The following is a 21,457-nucleotide window of genomic DNA, read 5'->3' on the forward strand; positions in this document are numbered from 1 at the left end:
TAAGAAGACGCGGAAGTTCCTCTTTGAGATTTCATCCCCTTTCGACGAAGTGGATGGCGACGAAAAAATATAGAGGGTGGGGAACGACGCTATTGAAAGCGAACAAGGAGGGTGGAAAAGCTTTCTGGGGTGAATGCCACGTTTTCCTGCTCCCTATTGCGTCGAATAAACTTCAGCTTTCGAATGAAACGCGAAATCTTTTGCCTCGAATTTACCTCTCGGAAACGTGGGATAAATTTGAAATTTTTAGTAACACACTTTACCTAGCAAATTTAGCGTCCGCCGATGGTATAACTTGATCCTACCAGGTTGACTGAAATTTCCTAGAGCAGAAGGATAGTCGATACCTGTAAATGATCTACAATTTAATGTAACAATATAAAGTAATCCATTATCGAGCAGCTGTTTCGTGACGAAACGGTTCGAATATCAAAGTCAATGACGCACGAGCACCCCTTCGAGCTTTCGACGCGCGTGCCTCCACTAGTACGCGTATATACATGTATTATACTCTCGTAAATCCTCCCTTCGACGAGGGGTAGAAAGATCCGAGCAAGGTTGCTTCTCAGAGGGGTCGCGACCTTGCCACGTGGAATTCTGGTCGATGGTGGGTGGCTTCGAAGGACGAGGGAACGTTAACCCGGAAGAACGGCACGGGTCCAATAAAGGGGAAGCGTCTTGGCACCCTTCGATCGACACGTTCCAACCTAAAAGAATAACAAAAAATCAGTCTAAAAACTCCGATCAACCAACCTCGTATCGATCGTGCCAGATCTGAAAGGTTTCGCAGAGAAAAAGGGATAAGGGTGAATTTATTGCTTTCAACATGGAAGCTGGGATGATTTTGTTTCCCTTTTCCAAGATTTTTCTTTTTATATGTTGATAAGATGTATTAATGAGGATTTGCAATTAGTGATAGATGTCTCAAATCTTTGTACACATTTTTGCACCCTTCGATTCTATTATTAATTGATATTTCAAGAGTTCGAATATTTTCAACACTCTTAGAGTTGAAATAAAATTCGAAGCAATTCAGTGACGTCTTATCCACGTGCGTAGGTATTCCGTATGTCGTCAGCTATAGTGATGCAAATGAAGGACCTTGGTCGAAGCACTTTCGTCCAATAACGTGTCCCGCTTAATGTTTGCTCACTGATCCCTTTTGTCACCCTTTTCCTTCCGATCTTCTCCCCTTTACACTCGTGTTCTGTCAATATCGTTGTCACAATTCTTAAAAGTATCTCTTAGCAACCGGACGCTAATGTTTAATCGTTAAACGAGAAACGACTGTAATTATATTCTTCCTAATTTCCATCTTCTTGTGTTTTTAAAATTCTTTTGAAACCCTGGCTGGTAAGAATAATGGAATGAGAATAAGGATAAAAGAATCATCGATTCAAGATAGAATACTGCTGATTCTTGGTAGATCGTGACAGACGTAATCCAGCTTCCAGTAATTTGGCGTTCGTTTTAAGTCCATCGGAACTTTGTTCGTCGTTATCTGGGAATTATCAGGGATTAATGAAGCATCGCGAGGTGTCGTGTTGTCACTTACTGACGTTTGTTTGTTCGAACAGATTATTGGATTTTCGAGGAACATCTCATTAGCGATTCGATTGCACATCATCTGTCGAATCTTTGTTTTCAGCTATCCTGAAGGAACAAACAATCGTGGACGTATTTCAAATAGTGTTCCAATGACTTTAATTACTTTTATCAAAATTAATCGTTGATCCTTGGCGAAATTCATTGAACGGATCCTTTCTGCTCTCGTTTCTCTTCTTGCGCCCGCCGACAGACACAGAAAGGGGAGGAAGGTGAAAAAAAGGAAAAAGCAGAGAGGACAAAGTGCGAGAACCGCGCCACTCGAAGCGGAAAGAGCGAAGAGGCCGATGCGAAGTCTCATTGAGCTCCACATCCGCCGCCTCGTTGTCTCGCGCATTGATAAGGGGGAAGGGTTTCTCTTCACCAAGGGGGGATGCTGTTCGTTCTCGAACTCGTGTCTGCGACCTCGTCCACGGACCTTGAACGAGCTCCTCGGCCAAGCGGTTGCCAGCGAACCGGCTGCTTTAAGGTCGATTCACACATCGATCCTGTGTTTGCTCGATTCGAGAATGGGACTGGTTGAACCCTTGTGTACTTTTCGACGAAGGAATCTATAGTGGTTGCGAGTAGCGATGGGATCAAGTTCGAAACGAAGGAAAGATTAGGGTAAAATCTCAATGGGGTAGACCTTTAATTTCTTCAATTTCTAAGGCATTCGTAGAAGGATTGAATATCTTTTTTTTAATTTTGAGTTTACTTGAAAACATCGTTTCTTTTATTCGAAATATTTGTAGGGAATTCGAATGTAGAAGGTCAATCCTCGAACCTATTTGTACTTGAACCCATCAGTAGTTGCGAGGTGCAAATGAACGCGAGGTCGCCCCGTTTCTTCTTCGTTCCTTTTTTCGGAAAGATGATTCTGTTTCTCGACAGGGATTCCGGGGATTTTCTGAACGAGAACATAGGTTTTCAGTTTATTTCGTGAATCATGGCGATGACATGGTGATAATTATTTTGTCCTTGTGTTTCAGAATTTGGAACACGTTATTCTGAAATTCAGCTCTAAAATGAACTCAATAAATTGTTATACATTTCTAAGAAAATAATTTAAACGAATTCATGAAACACCCGGTATATAAAAAATTGCACTATTTTTTCTCCTAATTCAGTAGAAATTTAAGTCTACCACTTTAAATAAGAAAAGTGATAAAAATTGTGAGATAAAAATGTATTACACGAGAAACCTATCCTACATGTAGCCTGTAGTGGTATTCAAGGGTAGCCTCGAGTCCAGAGCATCCGCTGGAACGAATCCTTTGAGAAGACAATGGCCGACATCGGCCAGCCGATAATTGAATTCCGAGTATGAACGAGGTTCGCGTGCCGCTTTATGCCATTCGTGGCTATCGATCTTTGTTCCAGCTGCTAGGTCGACCCGATCTCTCGATCCTGGATCTAGAAACCGAGAGATTGCACAGGCTCCTTTGAGATACAACACTTGGAATGTGATTTGATCGCTAATTGGTACTTACTCCTGATACGATCTAGTTGTTGGGTGTTGAGTGATATTTCTGGGCTGTGGTTTCGAATGGGAAGGGATATTGGTATCTGCGCTAATTGTGGTTAATACGTTGACTATCGTCGAGTCATCAGTAATCTATAACATTAATTTAAATATCATGAAATAACTAAGAAAAAAAGAAAAAGAGTTAAAAATAATTTCATTTAACTCGTAGTTGGTTTCTTGATTTCAATAAAAAGAAATTAACGAAAAGATCCTCTAATTGCAAATTACTCGTAATAGCGTAAAATAAAATGAGAAAAATGTAGGAAAAGGAAAGGAGAGAAAAAGAAGAAATCCCAGTGAAAACAACCTGACGCGGCAGGATAATTCCATCATTACGAGTCCTGACGTTCTTTCCGCCTACGTTTCAATTTGCAACGAGCGTAAGGTGGGCGCGCGTGCCTTAATACCGAGGGGATGCACCGTATATTGCAACGCTGGCAAAGGGGTATGGTGCAGATGCAAGGGGAAAGTTCAGAATAGGACACAGAGAGAGGTGAGACTGGTTGCGTGGCAACCGACGCCCACGGGGTGCCACGCGCCTCTGTCCGCTACGAGAATTTCCTGTTGTTGCTAACATTGCCCGTTCCTGGAACACGAAGAAGAACAAATCCCCCTTTACCCCTTCCTCGCTTTCTTCCCCCGGCTCAATTATGCAACGTTCGTGCGCTCGTGCAGCAATTAATTAACGTAATTTATCCTCCTAACGCTGGAACATTGATTTTCGACTTCCTGTTTCTTTTTTTTACGGGATGATGGATCGTTTTCTCGTGGATGAGTATAATAAATCGAGAGGAGAAAATCAAAATTGACAGATTGTTCTTTGATAGCGAGGAAAACTTGACTTTGATATCGTAAGGTTGATCGGACGCAGTAGAAATAGTCCTCTTTGGTCAGACAGGTTTCTAATATGAATTGTTAAAGATATTCCAAATCGGTTGTTCAATGTAATTCTTCAATTTTCTATTTCAAATCGTTAATGCTGTCTTGCATGTTTCAAATTGCTCTGCTGTTATTATCTCTCAATTATTTAACGAGCGTTGTAACGTGTCTTGAAACAAACCAACGATCCGTTGAAAAAGTTTGATGAATGATGAGGATTGTAAGAAGGTGACGTTTTAATAAGAGACGAGAAGTTCTGTATAATTCACCAGACAATGTTTATTCAGACGACCTCACAACTCCCAAGCGTACAAAACGACGTGCTCACTGGGCAATATGCGGGGCTGCGTTTGTATTCTTCCATGTAATACAGTACACTTTCGGTATTTCGTTACTTTGTCGCGTACATTATATGTTTTTTACTTTTTTACCACCATTTTTTTTTTTTAATTATTATTATTTATTTTGTTTGCGTTGCATGTTTCTCATCGTTCCACCAGAAACAACAGCTGCTTGCATCCTCCTTCTTAATGGATAGAGAAATATATCATACTTTATGTATCGTTTACTATAATAATCATTATGTGTAGTTTATGTATAACAAGTATTACGAATATCAACGCTAGTTCGCTTGCAGGGACGTGTTAGGGATACGGGAATGTCGGGGGGATTGTGTTGTATAGGAAAGATGGCTGGGATAGGGGGAGAAATTTTTCGGATACGGATCGGTCGGTGTTTTTCGGGGGAGACAATTAGACGGACAATAAGGGTGACAAGAGACTTCGATCTGTAACAGCTGATGCGAAATTGACCCCGATATACGTGACACGTGTGCACTTGCTACAACGTAAACAACGGTTCAAGCTGATCATCTCTAGCTGGGTTATGACTAACTGGCGAAGGAAAAAAAATAGGGGGGTAAGTGAGATTGTATCGAAGGGGTGTGACAGCAACAAGGATCAAACGAGTCGAGGGTGTTCGGAAGGGGTTGTACGGTGATACACAGCGTAAAGGGAATGACTTTTTCTTCATTATCTTCCTCGAGTACAATAAATACACAGAGTGTTTCACTACGAAGCTTTGTTCGGGATGTGTTCGAGGTGATTTGACGGTGCTGCGCTCAAAAAAGTTATAGCGAGACAACGGTTTTTCTGCGTGCCCATCGAGCAGTTTCTCTTTGCCCTACGATTTTTCGCGTTTCTTCCTGTTCTTTTCTTTTCTTTCTCCTGTTACCTATCTTACGGATTCTCGGCTGGTTGGTTTCGTATGATGCTAGCTACGCGTTTCTCTCTCTCTCTCTCTCTCTCTCTCTCTTTCGCTGTTCTTTCCTGTTTTTTATCGTTGACCTATCTGTCTGTCTTTGTTTCTGTGATGTTCCGCGCGTATTTCTCGCAGGCGGGTGTGTATGTTCCTCGTGTGTGTTTCTGTTGTACGTGTATGGTTGCTTTCTTTTTCGCCACTGTTCACGGTTGTTTTCTCTTACTCTCTCTCTCTCTCTCTCTCACTCTCTCCTGCACCGATATTCTCGGCGTCGACTGTACTACGGGGGCAAAAGGGGGGCGGGGCGGGCGTCTCAACAACACGTCGGCGGCGGCCCGCCGCGTATCTTCGCACTTTTCTTTCTTTTTTTCTCGCTCGCTTTTCTTTCTTATCTGTCTTCTCTCGTTCTCACACCGAGCGTTTTGTTCGCGAAAAGCAAAAAACTCGTCCACTCGCGCCTTCTAGGACCTTAGCCATACGAATCTACTATTTACAACTGCGCCGTTTAAATGCCGATTCCACCGGACTTCCATGCGACAACTCCGCTCTTCTCGTCTTCTATCCTCGTCTCTTTATCACTCTCTGTGCTCGCTTTTTATCTTTCTCTCTCTCTCTCTCTCACGCACACAAGCTCTCCCATCGCACGCGTTGACTCTTGTCTCTCGTACCTTCCCACGTTCAACGTCGTCCTTGTCTCCTACAGTCTCTCTCTTTCTCTCTCTCTGTGATACAATACGCGACAACGTCTTTTTATCGCAAGTTCCGTGAACAACCGTTCCTTCAAGATATCGAACGCAACTGAACGTTAAACGAACCGGAGATCAAATTACTGTTGATTTTTTCGCTTCGTTTAATTCAGATACAAGAGAGAGCGAGAGAGAGAGAGAGACGACACGCGTGTTCCGTTCGAAGGTACGGTTGACTGCAAACTCTGGAGGCCGCGGCGGGCCGGGTCAGTCTCATATGTTTAAACGAAACATCTTAAAACGTTTATTCTTTATATATATTTATATATATATATATATATATATATTTTTTTTTTCATTAAAATGCGCGCTTTCCCGACTGCACAGTTGTCACAGTCGACCGAACGAAAAGCAGTTATCCCTCCTTCGATTTTGTTCGTTTCAGTTTCTACTTTTAGTTGCTTTTTTGTTGCGATTTTGCCCCGACTCACTTGCACAAGCACGCTCACGTTCCATTCGTTCGTTTGTCTTCTGGTCGATCTCATACACACGCTTAATCTTCCCTTTCTCTCACTCTCTCTCTCTCTCGCACAATCTCTTGCACTCTAGCTCTCATCTTCTTTTCCCTACGCGTTCATACACAAGATGATAACGTTTTTTTACGATTATTATACCTTAGACATGTTACAATAATATTAATTACTTTTATAATATTCAATAATTATAGTAGAGTAGATGATCGATGAATGAGGTGGAGTACTGTACAGGATGCGCGATTTCCATGATTATCACATGTAGATAGATTATTCATTTCTGTAACATTCAACCTTCTTCTTTCTATTCTTCTTTGCTCCCCACGTCTCGTATGGGAGCACGACGCTATCTTCTAGATTATCTAGACCAGATAGCTTTCCCTATGTTGTTCTTGTTGTTTTTATTATTTTTATCGATAGGTGGTAGGTAGGTAGATGGGTAAGGTAGCTTTCTTTAGGTAGATATAGGGTAAAGTCCTATACACGGCACTGATTGTTGCTCTACGGATCGGCACTTTCGTAAAAAGCGTCCGATACCGTGTACGATCTGTCCGTTTCGTATCACACGACACGTCTTTCTGGGAAATAAAACCGATACTCTGCTCGTCTTCGCACTCGCGCAACTCCCTGTTTGCCTACGTTCCGTCAAGGTACCCGTGCAAAATAGGGTGGTTACGCGTTACGAGTTCCGGATCTTCGAGTTCCATCACCTTCCCACCATTTTTTCCCCCCTTCGTGTCTCGCGCAATTTATCGATATTAATAGTTTAAATTAATAAATTATTTGGTTTATCACGCGCTTCGAGCGTCCTGGCACTTTCATACAACTCGATTTTCGGGATGGGGAGCGACCGACGCGACGTGGCGTATGGACCGCGACACCAACAACTAAATCACTCGTACCGTTCTTTATAGGTGGGCTGCAACACGCGCGTTCCACGTCCCAGAGGAACAATCACGAACAACGACGACACGCTCATACAACGTCGCGAGAGCACTACGCTTCGAGGGACAGAGCTTTGCAAGGTCCTACCAGCGGTCTTGGCGACGGGGACGGCGACTTCTTCGACAGGTTCAACGGTTGCTGGCTGTCCGCGATATCCACCTGTAGTTCCATCATGTTGCTGGGACAACCGGACAGCACTAGCGTCGCCGCCGTACTCGAGGTTGGCCGTGGACTCGTGCTCGTACTACTCGTTGCCGCCGCGGATAAATACCTAGGCGACGAGGCCGGCGAGTTGCCGACCATGAGGTAGTCCGAGGAAGACTGCTGTTGTTGCTGCTGTTGCTGCTGCTGCTGCTGCTGTTGCTGCTGTTGCTGCTGCTGCCGGGCACCCGTGGTCGTCGTGATCACCGACGTGGTGGGCCATCTCGTCGTCGAGTAGCTGCTGGTGGCGCATTGCAACAAACCTTGAGATCCTTGAGGCGAACGCGCGGTGATCGTGGTTGTGGAAGCGCACTGTTCCGCTGGTGATGGCGAGGCCGCCGGTGACCTGGGACTCGCCTCTCCGCGCATTATGTAATTATGAATGATGTCCGTGCGCTTCAGCTGCTCGGCCGTCATTCGTGGTCCTTCCATCAAACTCCTGGCTAAGGTGGAGTGGGTGCTACTCAAGAGGCTCGCGGTTTGCGGACACTGTGCTTGCATTTGGTTCGAGGGACTACGAGCCGGTGGCGAGGTCAAGTGAAGATGCAGCTGAGATTGAGTGTGCTGCACGATCACAGCAGGCTCTGCCTCCGCGCTGTCCTTCTGGCGGAGTGCGCGGAATTTCTTGTGAGGCTTGTACGCCTCGTCCATCAGGGAATTGGTGTCGTAGAGCGGAGGAGCCTGGAGGACCCGCTTCAACACCGGCATGTCTTCCACTTCTTTGTCTTCCGAGCGTGGACTGGAGCAGACAGATGTTGGCGCACTGCTCGCGCTGCTACTCGCAGGTTTATCCGGCTTCTCGGTTCCCGACTCGATTCCGCTATCGCTCGGAGAATCCAGCTTGCGGAACCGCGGGCATTGAGGTGGTTGAGGAGTTTTCGACAAGGATGCACGATGCAACTCGTCGTCTCCCGAGCTGGTGCTACCAGAATTCGCCCGTCTACGATGAGGACAGAGACCTCCGGCGAGAGTAGCGGCCAGAAGAGGTGCACTGGATGCGTGATGACCACTTGCGGGTGCGACGTGGTGGTATTCCGTTAAAGAGGCAACTTCTCCGCTACAAGTGCTTTCCGTACTCGAAACGCTACCCAACGGACTCTTTACGGCTTCGTCGAGGGTTACGTCCGAAGCCGAACCCCAGGACGCGGGTGGTTCCTCCTCCATCGGCCAATGTTGCTGTTGCGGTTGTTGAGCACTGATCACATGTTGCGTCTGCTGCTGTTGTTGTTGCTGGTGTTGTTGAGCCTGCATCTGTTGCTGTTGTTCGGTCATCTTGAAGGCCAGTAGTTTCTCCGAATGAAGAGTGTTCAACGTTCTCAGGTCCGGGATCTTCTTCAACAACTCCCTAAGAATGTCTGGATGTTGAGGATGGTTCTGGGCCAATACGGTCTGAAGAGCGTTTCGCAGTTTATTGTGCATACGCTCGACCAGTTCGGTGTTGCGCAGCCCAGGCCTGTCTGCGGCGATCACTACCACCGAACAGAAGAGTCCCAACTCCGCGTCGGATAGTCGCAGAGAGTTGACCCTTTCGGCAAAGTCGAACATCGAGTCCATGAGGAATCGTGCGTTACTACTATTATGGATGGACTCTCGCTTGAGCACTTGTCCGTTCAGGCAAATCATGCTATTCGTTTGAGCATCGAACATGCATGCCAGTCGCACTAGCAACACCTCGAACACGCCTGCTTTCAGTAGCGTCACCTGGTCGTCCTGAGCGAGCAGGCTAAACCCAGGTATACGTTTCGCGAACTCCACCACGCCGCGTATCGCCGGCGAGAACCTCTTGGAAAAGTCTTGCAGCAACTCTTGCTGGCCCGTCAACGGTTGCGGGTTAGGGTTCAGAGGGCATGCCTGTAACACAAGGAAGATACGATCCAGATGAGTACCGGCAGGATCCTGGAAGGTCGTAAACGTAGTCTAGGAAGAGCGCACCAGACGTCCCTGTTCGCACAACTTTGAACCGTGCGAGGAACGACTGGCTGGCTTCCTCGTTCGCAGTCAGTCGAGGACGACTGGTTCGATTTCCGCGTAGAACGGACATGGATGATCCAAGGCCCGCCACGAGTTGACGTAAGCGACCATAAAAACGAACCGTCGAAAATCTCGCTCGTTTTCTCGAGAGTTGTGTAACATCGAGGCACCGCGTACAAGAAAAAAAGAAGGCGACGAAAGAGAGGAAACGAAAAAGAAATAGAACCGAAGGTAAATGTCAAAAGGAAGGCATATAATATGTTAATTGAAGTATACTCACCAAGGTTGGCGGACACGCGGTGTAGTTGGGAGTCTCTCGTGCCCTGACCAGAATCGGAGCCACTTTGTCCCTGGTGAAGTCGCATGTGTCGAGATGAGCTTGAACGACGGTGGCTAGGAGACGTTGCTCGTCCTCCAGCTCGGCCGCTACTGCCTTCTCTTGAGAACGGCTGTGGGAGCTTTGCTGCATAGCAGCCAGAATCCTGGCCTTCTCGCGTTTGGGCACACGGCCGAATCGCACCGCTATAAGCAAAAACACGGATGGCCAACGGTTAGACGAGAGACGTCAAGTTCGGTCAGTGGTAAAGCAGAGGGAAGGACGCGTCGATGAATAGTTAATGCGATCAATGGATGAATCATGCAACGGACACGGCGTGTCGGTCGGGACGCGACCTTCGAACGCGTCAGTTACTCGCGTGTATCGTTTTCGATCCGCGGGATAAGAGGTGCAAACGACGACGCATCCATCGTCCGAGCATGGTACACCTGAGTTGCGAGATTTATCAGCCCGCACCAGATACACGTTTTTAGTGGTCTAATATTTGTCGGATCTAACTGGCGGTGAGGGTGGGGGGGAAAAAAAAATCGAGAGGGGAAAGCGCACGACTTTCTCGCGCGAGAAATGAAAGTGGCGGCGACTCGCCTCGTGCTACGAATCCTCCTCCGTTAGAAAGTCCTCGGCGAACAAGTGGCGGAGGGCGAGAAGCGAACGCGTCGTACGGGGTATATACACAAAACCGATGCGACAGGCACGCGTTGCCTCTCCACTGGACACCTACGTGCATTGTGATAGTCAACAACTCCGTTGAGGATTCCCTTCAGTATGGGTAACTCGTCACCCATGACGGTCAAGAAAAACGCTTGGTCCTTAATCGTGTCCCCGTGTGCGGCGTTTAGCTTCAGAACGAACTGCACCACGCACAACAATTAGTCTCCCATCGGGCACAATCACTACCGGTCGGTGTTTGGCAAATGATACTATATTCCGTAAGGGACACCATGTACACGCGACAGTCGATGATGTATTTAATATTTAATATCCCGGTCTGATCGAGCCGCTTCGCGGCAAACTTTTTTTTATCCTGGCGATGATGATGATTATTCGCTGGCTGACTATCGGTCGACTCGTTGTCCACGCAAGTCACTCCAACGTGTATATTCGTAACGTAACGCGGCGTGCACGGCGCGCCGCCAAACACATACGGCTGCTTCGTGAATAGAGTTCAAGAATGGAGCGGTACAGTGGAACGCGTGTAAACGCGAGACAGCATCACCGCCGACTGAGTGATGTTCCGCGGGTTGCGTTCAACAGCCCCTCCACTTATTCAGCCATCAACGACTCCCACCACCGGCCACGATTGTGGCCTTTGCCGAGCCTTTGGCCTTGAACTTGGTTTCAGCGACAGCCGCACGAGGCGTACCGCCGACCTATATATACTATATAGCGAGCGAATGTACGCGGGGAACGTAGCCGGTGAGAGAGGGTGTACGTGACTGTGTTGGTCTGTCTGCCTGCGCGTATACCTTCCACTCCTATATATGTATGTGTTTGTGCCTGAATATGACAAAGAATGAAGGAAGAGAGAGCGAGAGAGACATGAGAGAAGGAAAAAGAGAAAGAGCTTTCCGTTGTCAGAGGTGACTCTCACTCGTGTGCGCAGATGCGAACTTCCTTTACCGGGGGTAAGCTACCCTCGGCGACCTTGGCCAACCCCTCGCTCTGGCTATTTGCCCTGTTACCGGCTGCCGTCGTACGACTTATCTGTTCACGGACGATCGATTCCTCTGTCATTCGATGTCATATTCTCTCTTTTTTCCCCTGTTGACAAGATTAACTCCCTTGTCGATTGCTCGGAATTGGATTCTTTCAGTCTGTTTGCGTGTAACCTCGAACGTTTGTCTGGCTGGTTTAACGTAAGGTCGTATATTCGCCAATTACCAAGACTACTACGAGACTTCGTCGCGATCGCGATTCATAACGCGTACGACTTTGGTCACGTACAAGTTCCACCGCTATACCGCGAGGCGTGCTTACCACCCTACTACACGCAGCCTCGACGATCATGACGGTATTCTCGACGGAGATGATCGCGCGAACGTCTAACTGTATTTTTTCCCCTGTTAACGTAGTCGGTTAACTTTCATTTATATCATATTCTCTCATAAAGCAACTCGATCGAATCTCGTTCTAAACGCGTCTGTTAACGCAGATTTCGAACGGTCGACTAGCGAAACGAACGAGTGCAGACGCGGGCAGAACGTTCCACGCGAGTGTCCAGCCGCAAATTGCGAGACGGTTCAGTCGGTTACATCGGTTTGGCGGGACTACTGGAGACGAGCATGCGCCCGACTACCAGGTGGCTCTACTACTTACTGGAGGGGCGGCTTCGACTGGACGTAGAGTGGGGCGTACACACACGATCACGCGAAGGGGACGAAGTTCGCGAGGTCTCCGCATGGAGCGTAGTGCCACGCGACGGCGCGTTGTCGCTACGGTTCGCCTGGGGTAGGGAGAACTTCGAACGAGCGATAGCACAAAGTGGGAGAAGGCGGGAGATGGTCGCGATAATGTAAGTTTACTGTAGGTGGGGAATGGAAGCGTGGAAGGAGGTGGAAGGGTCACCGGGTACGTAGCGGCGAGTAGCGGTACTCTTTCTACGGACGTGGAGCAGCATGCAAGCCGAGCAATGCCCGACTATTGACCCCACAGCGCAGTCCACGTTGCTATCAAACAAACTTGCTTCTCAAACTTCCGTTCTTATTACATGCAAATAGAACATTTTTAATTTTTCGAATATTTTCAATACAAATAAATCGCTATTGTTGATAAACAAAGGTAATACTTTGTACGATGAAAATAACGTATGAAAAATTTGAATAGGAAATCGTAAAGGCAACGCTTGCAGGCGCCGCGTATCGTAGTCGGTTTAGATGCGCCAGTAGTTAGGGTCGCGTATAGATCAGACCGCAGTAGATGCATCGGCGGTAAGTCAGGCAACGATCCCCGGTCGTTGACCTCGGTAAGTCTGCGCGTCGCGTCGCGTCGCCTCGGTCGAATCTACTGGCAAGTAGTTTCGCGCGAAAAGAGGTCAACGGGTGGCGGAATCGGGCGATGTTTCGAAAAGAAAGCAACCTGATCGTGAGAGCTCGATATCGAGGAGTATAATCGCGGTTGCTGCTTTCTCAAACAGCGAACTGGCCACTTTCGCCCATTGCGACACTCTTGCTGTGTCGTGAGGTACGGCGTTACGCAAACGGTCAACGACCCCTTAGTTCGGATTTTAGACGCTACGTTTTCAGAGAAATCCGATGCTGACGAGTTTCGCTCGTTTTTCAATGCTCGCGCGTAGGGTGTAACAAGTGCTAACGGGTAGGGAGTAGCATAAACGTTGCAATAGTAAAGAAAATGACTCACCATCACGGCTCATCCCTACAGCGATGCACTTCTTGAGGCGGCAATACTGGCAGCGATTCCTGTTGATCCGCAGGATACTGCACTGTTGATTCTTCGTACAGGGTCGATACTGAATCTTCTGCTGAATGCTGCGCCGGAAGAATCCCTGCGAATCACCAACGAAACCCTCGTCAGTCTGACCGTCACTGTCCGAGGAGGACCCTGACGAGCAGTTGGTCCCCGTTCGCGGGGTGGCCAGGTCACATTCGCACAAGCACCCCATTAAATTCACCTAGCTGTCAGTGGGTGTGTGTGTCTGTGTCCTTTCTTTTTATCACACGTACCAATCGAAACGACAATCAGTGCCGTTCGCACGCGCACTGATTTCCTCTATCGGCCAACTTCTCTCCTACTGTCACGTATGGCAACGAACGAACCCGTTGGCAACTCGACGAAACCTACGAACCAACGAACTCGCGAGTACCGTGCCGGATGAAAGGGTAAAAACCTTGTCACAGTCTAGGTCCAATTCACTTTAGGACTATAATAAGAGATGGATGATGATGCACGCGGGTCGTCGAACCACCAAACTCACCAACGAATCGAGCGTAACTGTTCGACGGTGCGATATCATGCGAGTCGAGACGCAAGTTTTCGGTAGGGGGAGGAGGGGGTAAAAAGAAGCGACCGTTTGTATCGGAGCTTGGCTGTGGACTGGCTCTTTCTAGCACAGAGAGCATAGAGCCTCGGCACATTGCCTCTGACTCGTTGAGGTGGGGGACACTCTGACCCAATTCCCGGACGTTCACCCGCAGTTCACCGCGTGAAAGTGAGAGTCCCCCTTGCGCGCACTGGCGCTCCTCGTCTCCTCTCTCTCTTTCTATCTCACGCTCCCTTATTCTATCTCTCTCTTTCCTTCTCATCCAGCTTAACCCTCTCTCTCTTCGTCACGATTCCCTGTCCCGTTCGCGCATACTGGCAAACCCTCGGATATCGCGCGGTCTTCGTCGACCGAACAGAACGCGTGACCATAGTGGCTCGCGCGCTTCGAGCGCTCTACTAACGGGTTCCTTCCCTCCTCTCCGTGCCGCGTTCTGCAAGGAACCACCCTCTCGAGCTGTCCCGCCCTACCCTCGCCTCTCTCTCTTTCTCGATACTAGACGACCCTTCCTCTCGACCGACACGAATAAACGCGGGAACCGACAGCCTCCCTCCCCATTTTTCGAGGGTTGCACCTCTATGCACCTATGCTTTTTTCGAGGCTCGTTTGCCGTTTTCCAACTGCCGGCTGACAATTCCTTTTCAAACGTCTCGGGTGAATAACCCCTGCCCCCAGTTGACCAACACTACGTCGATACGAACTCGAATCTAACCGAAGTCCACGATTACGAATGCGTATGATAAACAGCGTAAGAAGACCGAGACAAAAGAGACAGAAGCTTGGCTCGGTGCGAGTTTTTCTTTTTCTTTTCTTTTTTTTCATCGTAGCAGTAAGTAATTGAGAATAGGAAAAGAGGTAGGTCAGGGCGGAGGAAGTTCCCGGCCGCGTATCGGTCAACGACCCCACGGCTCGCAGTTACGTAACGAACGACGCGTGGAACGTCGTCGTCGTCGTCGTCGTCGTCGTCGCCGTCGTGGTGATCGTCGTTGCGTATCTTCTTCAGCACGATGCGAAGCGAGCGCAGGCGCGTTTGTACGCGTATGCACGTACGCGTACGGAATTGGCGACACTCGTCGTCAAGTGATTCTGCCGTGACGTCAGACACGCGACCTCGCCTACCTCAACTTCGTGCACAGGCCGAGAGAACGAGAGAACGATGTACCGTTGCACCTCCTCGCCCGGCCTGTCAATCGGTGCACGCGCGTTCGATGCAAGTCAATGAACTGTCAGCGTTGCCAATGTTAAGCTTCCCAGTTGCCCCCGTACCGGACAGCTTTCCGTTCGAAATCCTTCGCTTACCGCCTAGCCGGGCCAATGAACCCTGCCTCGCCGTTTGTTTTCCACGAAACCCGTTCCATTTCGTCCCCGTTCTGGAAATTCTCCAACGTATCGTTCGCGACGAACATTCGAGAAACGAACGAGGCGACGGAATCTTTTCGCATGCCGCGAGAAAACCGATTACCATTCGATCGCAGACCGGCCGACAAAGCGTTATCGGTCGCGAGCTCGACTCGCGGATCCCCGGACGAGGCCAGCAACCCCTGTTGAACCCTATGCTTGGCGGGAATCCGGCAGAGGTGGGGTTGTGCGAGAATGCGGTGCATCGATCTCTGAAACTGTGCATTCCCCCTGACACGGGTCAGGGAGCGACCACCTTTGCGTACCGCCTTAACTTACGTTCGTTCGCGCACGCGCCTCTATTGTGTTGGCAAAATGCAAACAGATACTACTTGTCGAAAGTCCCGATCTTTCTCGAGCATCTCTATTTTTTAGATATACAAAAGGTAAAAATTCTTAGAAACGATACCAAACCAACCATCCCAAAAATCATCGCCTACTCTGAATTTCAATCACGACCCAATTAACCCTTTACGGTTTTAACCACTTTTATTAGTTTTTCGTTTTAGCTAATTCATATTTATTTGATTAATTTCGAAGAATAGCACGGTGACATCTACGATCGGTTCTAACAATGGTATCTCTTCAAATTGCAAATTGCTCTTAATTAACCTTGGATTACATAAATTCTATAAAAATCTCTGAATCTACGAAAGTGCAATAATTGCGTAGCCTGCATTCCTATGGACCGTCCGAAAACGAGGCTGCCTCGTCTCCAAAACTTTCGCCCCGCTCGTGAAAGTTAATCGTCATTTCCTCGGTTCCTCTGCTGTTGACCGATCATCGACGAAAACGTCGCAAGCGTGTCAGAAATTCCCGAGTCACGTTCACCGGTTCGCTTTTATTTTCCGCGAAAGGAGCGAGCTCGGGTGGATGTGTATCGGTGCACTGGCGCGTATAGATGTAGGTAAGGAGAGTGTGGGATATACACACGACGTGGTCGCGGGTGCAACGACCGGAGCGCGCGACTGCATCGTTCACGAAGGGGGGGCGGAGGAGGGAGGTGGTAGAGTGTTCCTGAGGGTGGTAGGGGAAGGTGAGTGTATCTGCTCCCGCGGGCGAACCGCGGAGAGGATGGAGGAGGGCAAAGATGGAAAAGCAGGAACAAAGAGAGAGGAGAGGAGAGGCGTCAAGAATAAAGAAAGAGAGAGAGAGAGAGAGATGGACGTGCAACCAGTGATACCGAGGTTACGAGGGGAGAAGAGGACAGGACACGAAACGGAGTAACGGTGACGTACATAATGCGCGCGCCCGTGCAAGCGCATGCGCTACGCTCCGCTCGAAACGCCGCGACACTCTCCGTTCGGGCTCGGGGGCATTAACCGCTCATGTGCGCGCGCGCGCTTGCTCCGACGCGCACCTACGACCCCAAGAATTCGCAACGAGCGAGCTGTCCTCTCTCTCGCTCTATCGGAGCGTCGATGGATCGGTGAGGTCAGAGACGTATGCCGATCGGTAGGCCACGTAATCCGAACGAGTCATGGGGAATCGCGAGGAAAATCGACCATTTCTTGAACCTACGGCAGATTTCTTGGAAACTTGAGAACCACGAAGGCGGAGAGATTAATTGTTTCAAATCTGGGATAAGTTTCTCGAAGTTACAGGTCCGGGGGAGTTGGGGTAATTCTTAAATCTGCACCCTATCACCGGAGGATCTTACCGAGCTTTCAAAATTGCATAAACGATAAATCGTTTCGATGATGTTACTTTAGACTTAGAGAACTGGTTGCATTGGCCGAGCAGCTTTTATACTCACGTTTGACCTCGAACAGTTCACTGCTCTATTCCCCGGGCATCGATACCGGGCAAGTCGATCGCCTAGGTCACCACACCAACTATTTTCCGTTTCCACGTAGCTCGAGATAGCTTCATAGATCCTTAATCGAATCCATTAGCACCGTGTCAAATGAACAATAGCAACGCTTCTATATTGTCATCGCGGTATTTCATGAAGTGTACCAATTTTAGCAATCTGATAACTAATAAATTTTTGTCACTACCAACCTATTTAAAGCGTATTCATTTTCATATTCCTTTCGTTTCTGAAGAGACAACCCCTTCCAAGCCTCATACAAATATCTACCACTTTCCCTCTAAGGAAAGCCACTCGCATTATTTTCTAATCAAAATCTAATAAAGCTCCTCCGCCCACCTCGATTCTCGTTACGATCATCGCAATTGCTAGAATTATGACGCCCCATGATTTCACCCCTAAAGTAGCAGTTAGCCCGTACATGCCTGTAGGTGCGCGTGCTGGTCGTGCAAGCGAACGATTTCGAAGAGAATCGAGCTCGGGGTGTCGTGTTTCACGGGGTGGCTTTATCGGGCATAGAAGCGTGACGTTCGATTCCGCACGGCGGGGCAACGTTATCTTGAAGCACTCCCGCTCTGTCCGGCCGGAGATACCGCGTCGAGCGAACACCTACCACGATAATAAGCGGCTGACCCGATTCTAAAGTAGATGCACCGGGGTCAGTAACCCCAACCGAGCACCGAAATACCCGCGCAATCAAATGAAAATGAGATCACGACTCGTTACGACATCAAAAATGACGGTTAGGTAGAGGAGAGGAAGAAGAAGGAGGAGGAGGAGGTGGTGGAGGTGGAGAACGATAGAGGAGAAGAGAAGAGGGGCAGTAAAGAGGAGAAGGAGGTGAAGGAGGAGAGTGGGGAAAACGTCGAGAGGGGAACGCAGGGAAGAGGGAGGAGGGAACCACCGTGTGACGTAACTGGCTCGGGGGTCGACGACCGGAGGGTTAATGCACCGGTCGCCTGGTTTCAACCCTCCGGAAAAAGAGTCAACGCGCACCTCCACCGTTGATTGTCCCGGTACAGAGATTTAAAGAGGAACGTCGACGTAGAAAAAAAAAAAGAAAACGAAAAATCTCTATTTTATCGTGTCGTTCAACGTGACCTGGCTACCCTCTGACACCCTGTGGCTTTCGAGGAGACTGCGACTTCAACGTTCCAGGTCTAACGAGAGCTTTGCGAACGAAATTCGAGGTACCGGAAATGTTGAGGAACAAAAATCTGGGCTGATCTAAATGGCAGTCCAAGTTGAGGGTTTGTAAATCTCTTTGTTCCAGACCGATTACCTTAAACACCGCTTATCAAGACAGATTTGTCTCCCTAATTAGTTGATATAATCGACGTTGAACCGTAGCGTGCAATCGGGATCAGATTCGGATGATCAGTTTCGTGGATTGAACCGCTTATTCGAGTGCCGTGCCTTTTATCGCGTCTCGCGAATCTCTCGTGCGGCAAAACTGAGCCCAGGTCAGTGACGCGTGCACGTAAAAGTGTCATGGAGGGCAACGTCCTGGCGAGATCTGGGCCAGCGCAACCTACCGAACAACGCGGTCCGCCATCTTTCCATCGCTTTTTTTCCCCCATCGTCCCGAAAACACGAGGTTCGCGTGAACTAACCGATTTACTCCAAGATACTTATTTCGCGTGGTTATCGTACGGACGAAGGGGATCCAGGTAATACACGTGTTCCCACGACCCTAACTCCGCGAAATTTCGTTCAATTTGCCGCGATGCCAGGCGAAGGGAGCCGGGGAAAAGTAGCTTGTGGCCAGAGCCACGACGTGCTATGGCGAAATAGTCCAACAGCAGTGCGACCGAGCGACCTAGTCTTAAAGATATCCAACACTCTTCCGCGTTCTCTTCCCTTTCCACGGGTCCCTTTCTGTTCCAGTACCATAAGACGGGTCTCTACCGCTAGCGGCTAGGTCATTCGACGTCGACACATTCGACGTAACGCTCGTTACACGCTGCTGTAATCATAAGTTAGGTGACGGCCACACGAACGATCCTGAATAACGTTACACTCGAGGGCAATGTAGCCTTCCAAAGTGTATCTAATGCAAACCCTCGCACGTAAAGAATAAGCCTAGTTAAGAAAAATGATTAGGTTCTATTTCACACCCGACTGTATATCATTTACCTCCAGCCTCATTCGAGGCGGTCAACTAACCCCAAGGTTCATCTTGGAATTAGAAAATCGACTTAGACGGAAAAAGAAATCTTTGCAGAAGAATGCTGGTCGATCTAGTTTTCGGGATCACCATGGGGATCAGCAGCGAACAGTGTCGTAAACGGAGGACACTTTCTCTTTCCCGTGGTCGGCCGCCATCATCTCTTTGGCTTTTCGGGGATCCCGCAGGGTCCACTCTCTCTTTCTTTTCGTTTGACCAACGACCGCCTCGGAAGAACCACCCCGGGGTGTCTACTGCTTCTACCATTCTTTGGTTCGAGTAAGTTAGGTGAGAAAGTCGTCGTCATGCTGCGTTTGCAAAGTCAACAGGGCTACCCTCGAATTATTGCACAATGGCGCTTGGTTCAGAAATAACCAATTAGTCTGAACAAGATTGGCTCGGAGTGACGATCAGAGGAGTTGTAGCATGCAAAAATAGACCAGAGAGAAGAGAGCGAAGCAAGTCATCGGGTCGACGTACGAAGAAGATCTGAGAGCAGCGAAGCACCGATTTACTACACCTGGCCGAGTAACAGCCCCCCCACCCGGTGTTACCTGGCCAAAGTGGAGGTGGCTGAAGCGACGTTGGTGGTGGTAACGTTCTACCACTTCCTAAAACGAATTCGCGGCCTGTGCTGCCCCCGCCAAACCGCCTCCTTCGAGTCGCACAATGACGAGCATGAGGACGTTGGCCTTCGCGGCACGTAATTATCAGTCTCGAGGAGAATGATTTACATTTGATTTGAAGTTTCACGCGGATTAAAGACTCTTCGAGCCTTTTACCAACTGACAGCTCGCTCTTCTAGCTGAATTTCAACGAAACTTTCTAACAGTTTCTCTTTCGAGAAACGAACCTATCTGTCATGTTATAAAAAATAATTGGATCTGAACACAGGATGCGTGCATCATTGTACGCGTCTATCGGTAAAACTCGACCACGCGAAAAACCACCGACCGAAAATTGTGTTTAAAGAAGACAGGGGTGGTGTCCTACCTGTCTGGACCCTTCTCACGCGTTTCCTTCAATGCTCGACGGTTATCGTTTCCCCAAAGAATTTCGCCACGTTTTCCGCTCCTTTTTGCGTAACCGCCCGCGAAGCTATTGTCCAACTTTTCGACCTTTCTTTAACTCCCCTATTCCGGGAAAATCTGATCGTGAACTGACCGAGTATCCTCTTCCGGCAGACGTTTCGCATCGGCCTCTTTTCCCGGTAGTTTCGTGTGCCAAGAATAAAATTCAAGAGGAACGTTGGTAAACGAAAGTGGAAAATATTTGGAACGTCTTTTCAACGTTTATGGAGAGTAGTACGCGTGTCGAAACCGGCTTCGAAGGAAAAGAGACCTTGGCAAGATTTTTCGTCTACGAGCAAAAGGCTGGCTACGTGGTGTCGAGGAGGAAACTTCAAGGACCAGCTCGAACCGTCTCGCGATTTCCGCGTGCACAAGGTCGAGCCGTGTTCGGTCGATAGCTTCTCCGTAGCCTTGGTCGCATCGTACATTCACATTCAAGATCCGTTCACTTCCTGGCCACATCGCGTCACGGTTCAATATTTTCGATACCTTTTATCCCGCACAAACAGCTAGTTTTTCGTATTCGGAAAATTCAAATTCAAATTCCACAAGTTTCAGGATAAAAGTATCGAAAACACGAGGATAATGTTTCGTAACCTTTCTGGATGAGAATATTTATAAAAATTGAATTGAAAAACAGATCCAAAAAGATTGAACGAATTTAAATGATATTTGTACGTCGACTCACCTTGCATCCCTCGCAGGAGTGTACCCCATAATGAAAACCGGACGCCTTGTCGCCGCAGACACGGCACAATACTGTGGTTCCGTCGAATTCTGTAACGAAAGAGAGAAAAGAATGTCAGAAATTACACTCGACATCACTGTTAAACTTTGTAACAAGCGTTCGTTGCTCTCCACGTGGCGGAGAGCGCGCGTCTGCGAGAGAAAGGTGGGAGAGAAAGAAGAACACTTTCTCCTCTCTCGCGGCGGGTTACAGCATCGCGGTGTTACAACTTTCTGTTTTCACTCGACTGTCACGGCACACGATCGTTTTCCAATTACCCATCGATTCAATGATTACCATTAAAATCATTGAATCGGTGATTTAAATAGATTCCCTAACGCGTTGTTCGGAAAGGAACGAT

General features: G+C 48.4%; 1 protein-coding gene across 6 annotated transcripts in view; it reads right to left on the reverse strand.

The window, feature by feature from the left end:
• Positions 1-4,245: 4,245 nt before the first annotated feature.
• LOC114872458 (nuclear hormone receptor E75) overlaps positions 4,246-21,457 on the reverse strand; it is a 110,521-nt gene continuing 93,309 nt past the window's right edge. For 4 of the 6 annotated variants that reach the window (XM_029179667.2, XM_029179668.2, XM_029179669.2 and 1 more), the window contains exons 2-5: positions 21,058-21,146; positions 13,282-13,426; positions 9,868-10,109; positions 4,246-9,467 (exon numbers count right to left, since the gene is read on the reverse strand). In XM_029179667.2, the coding sequence (XP_029035500.1) occupies positions 7,467-9,467; positions 9,868-10,109; positions 13,282-13,426; positions 21,058-21,146 (2,477 nt within the window). In that variant the 3' untranslated portion in view covers positions 4,246-7,466. The other 2 variants (XM_029179670.2, XM_029179672.2) reach the window with 2 other exon arrangements.

Source organism: Osmia bicornis, chromosome 11 (genome assembly GCF_907164935.1).
Source record: "Osmia bicornis bicornis chromosome 11, iOsmBic2.1, whole genome shotgun sequence".
In the NCBI taxonomy this organism is placed as follows: domain Eukaryota; kingdom Metazoa; phylum Arthropoda; class Insecta; order Hymenoptera; family Megachilidae; genus Osmia; species Osmia bicornis.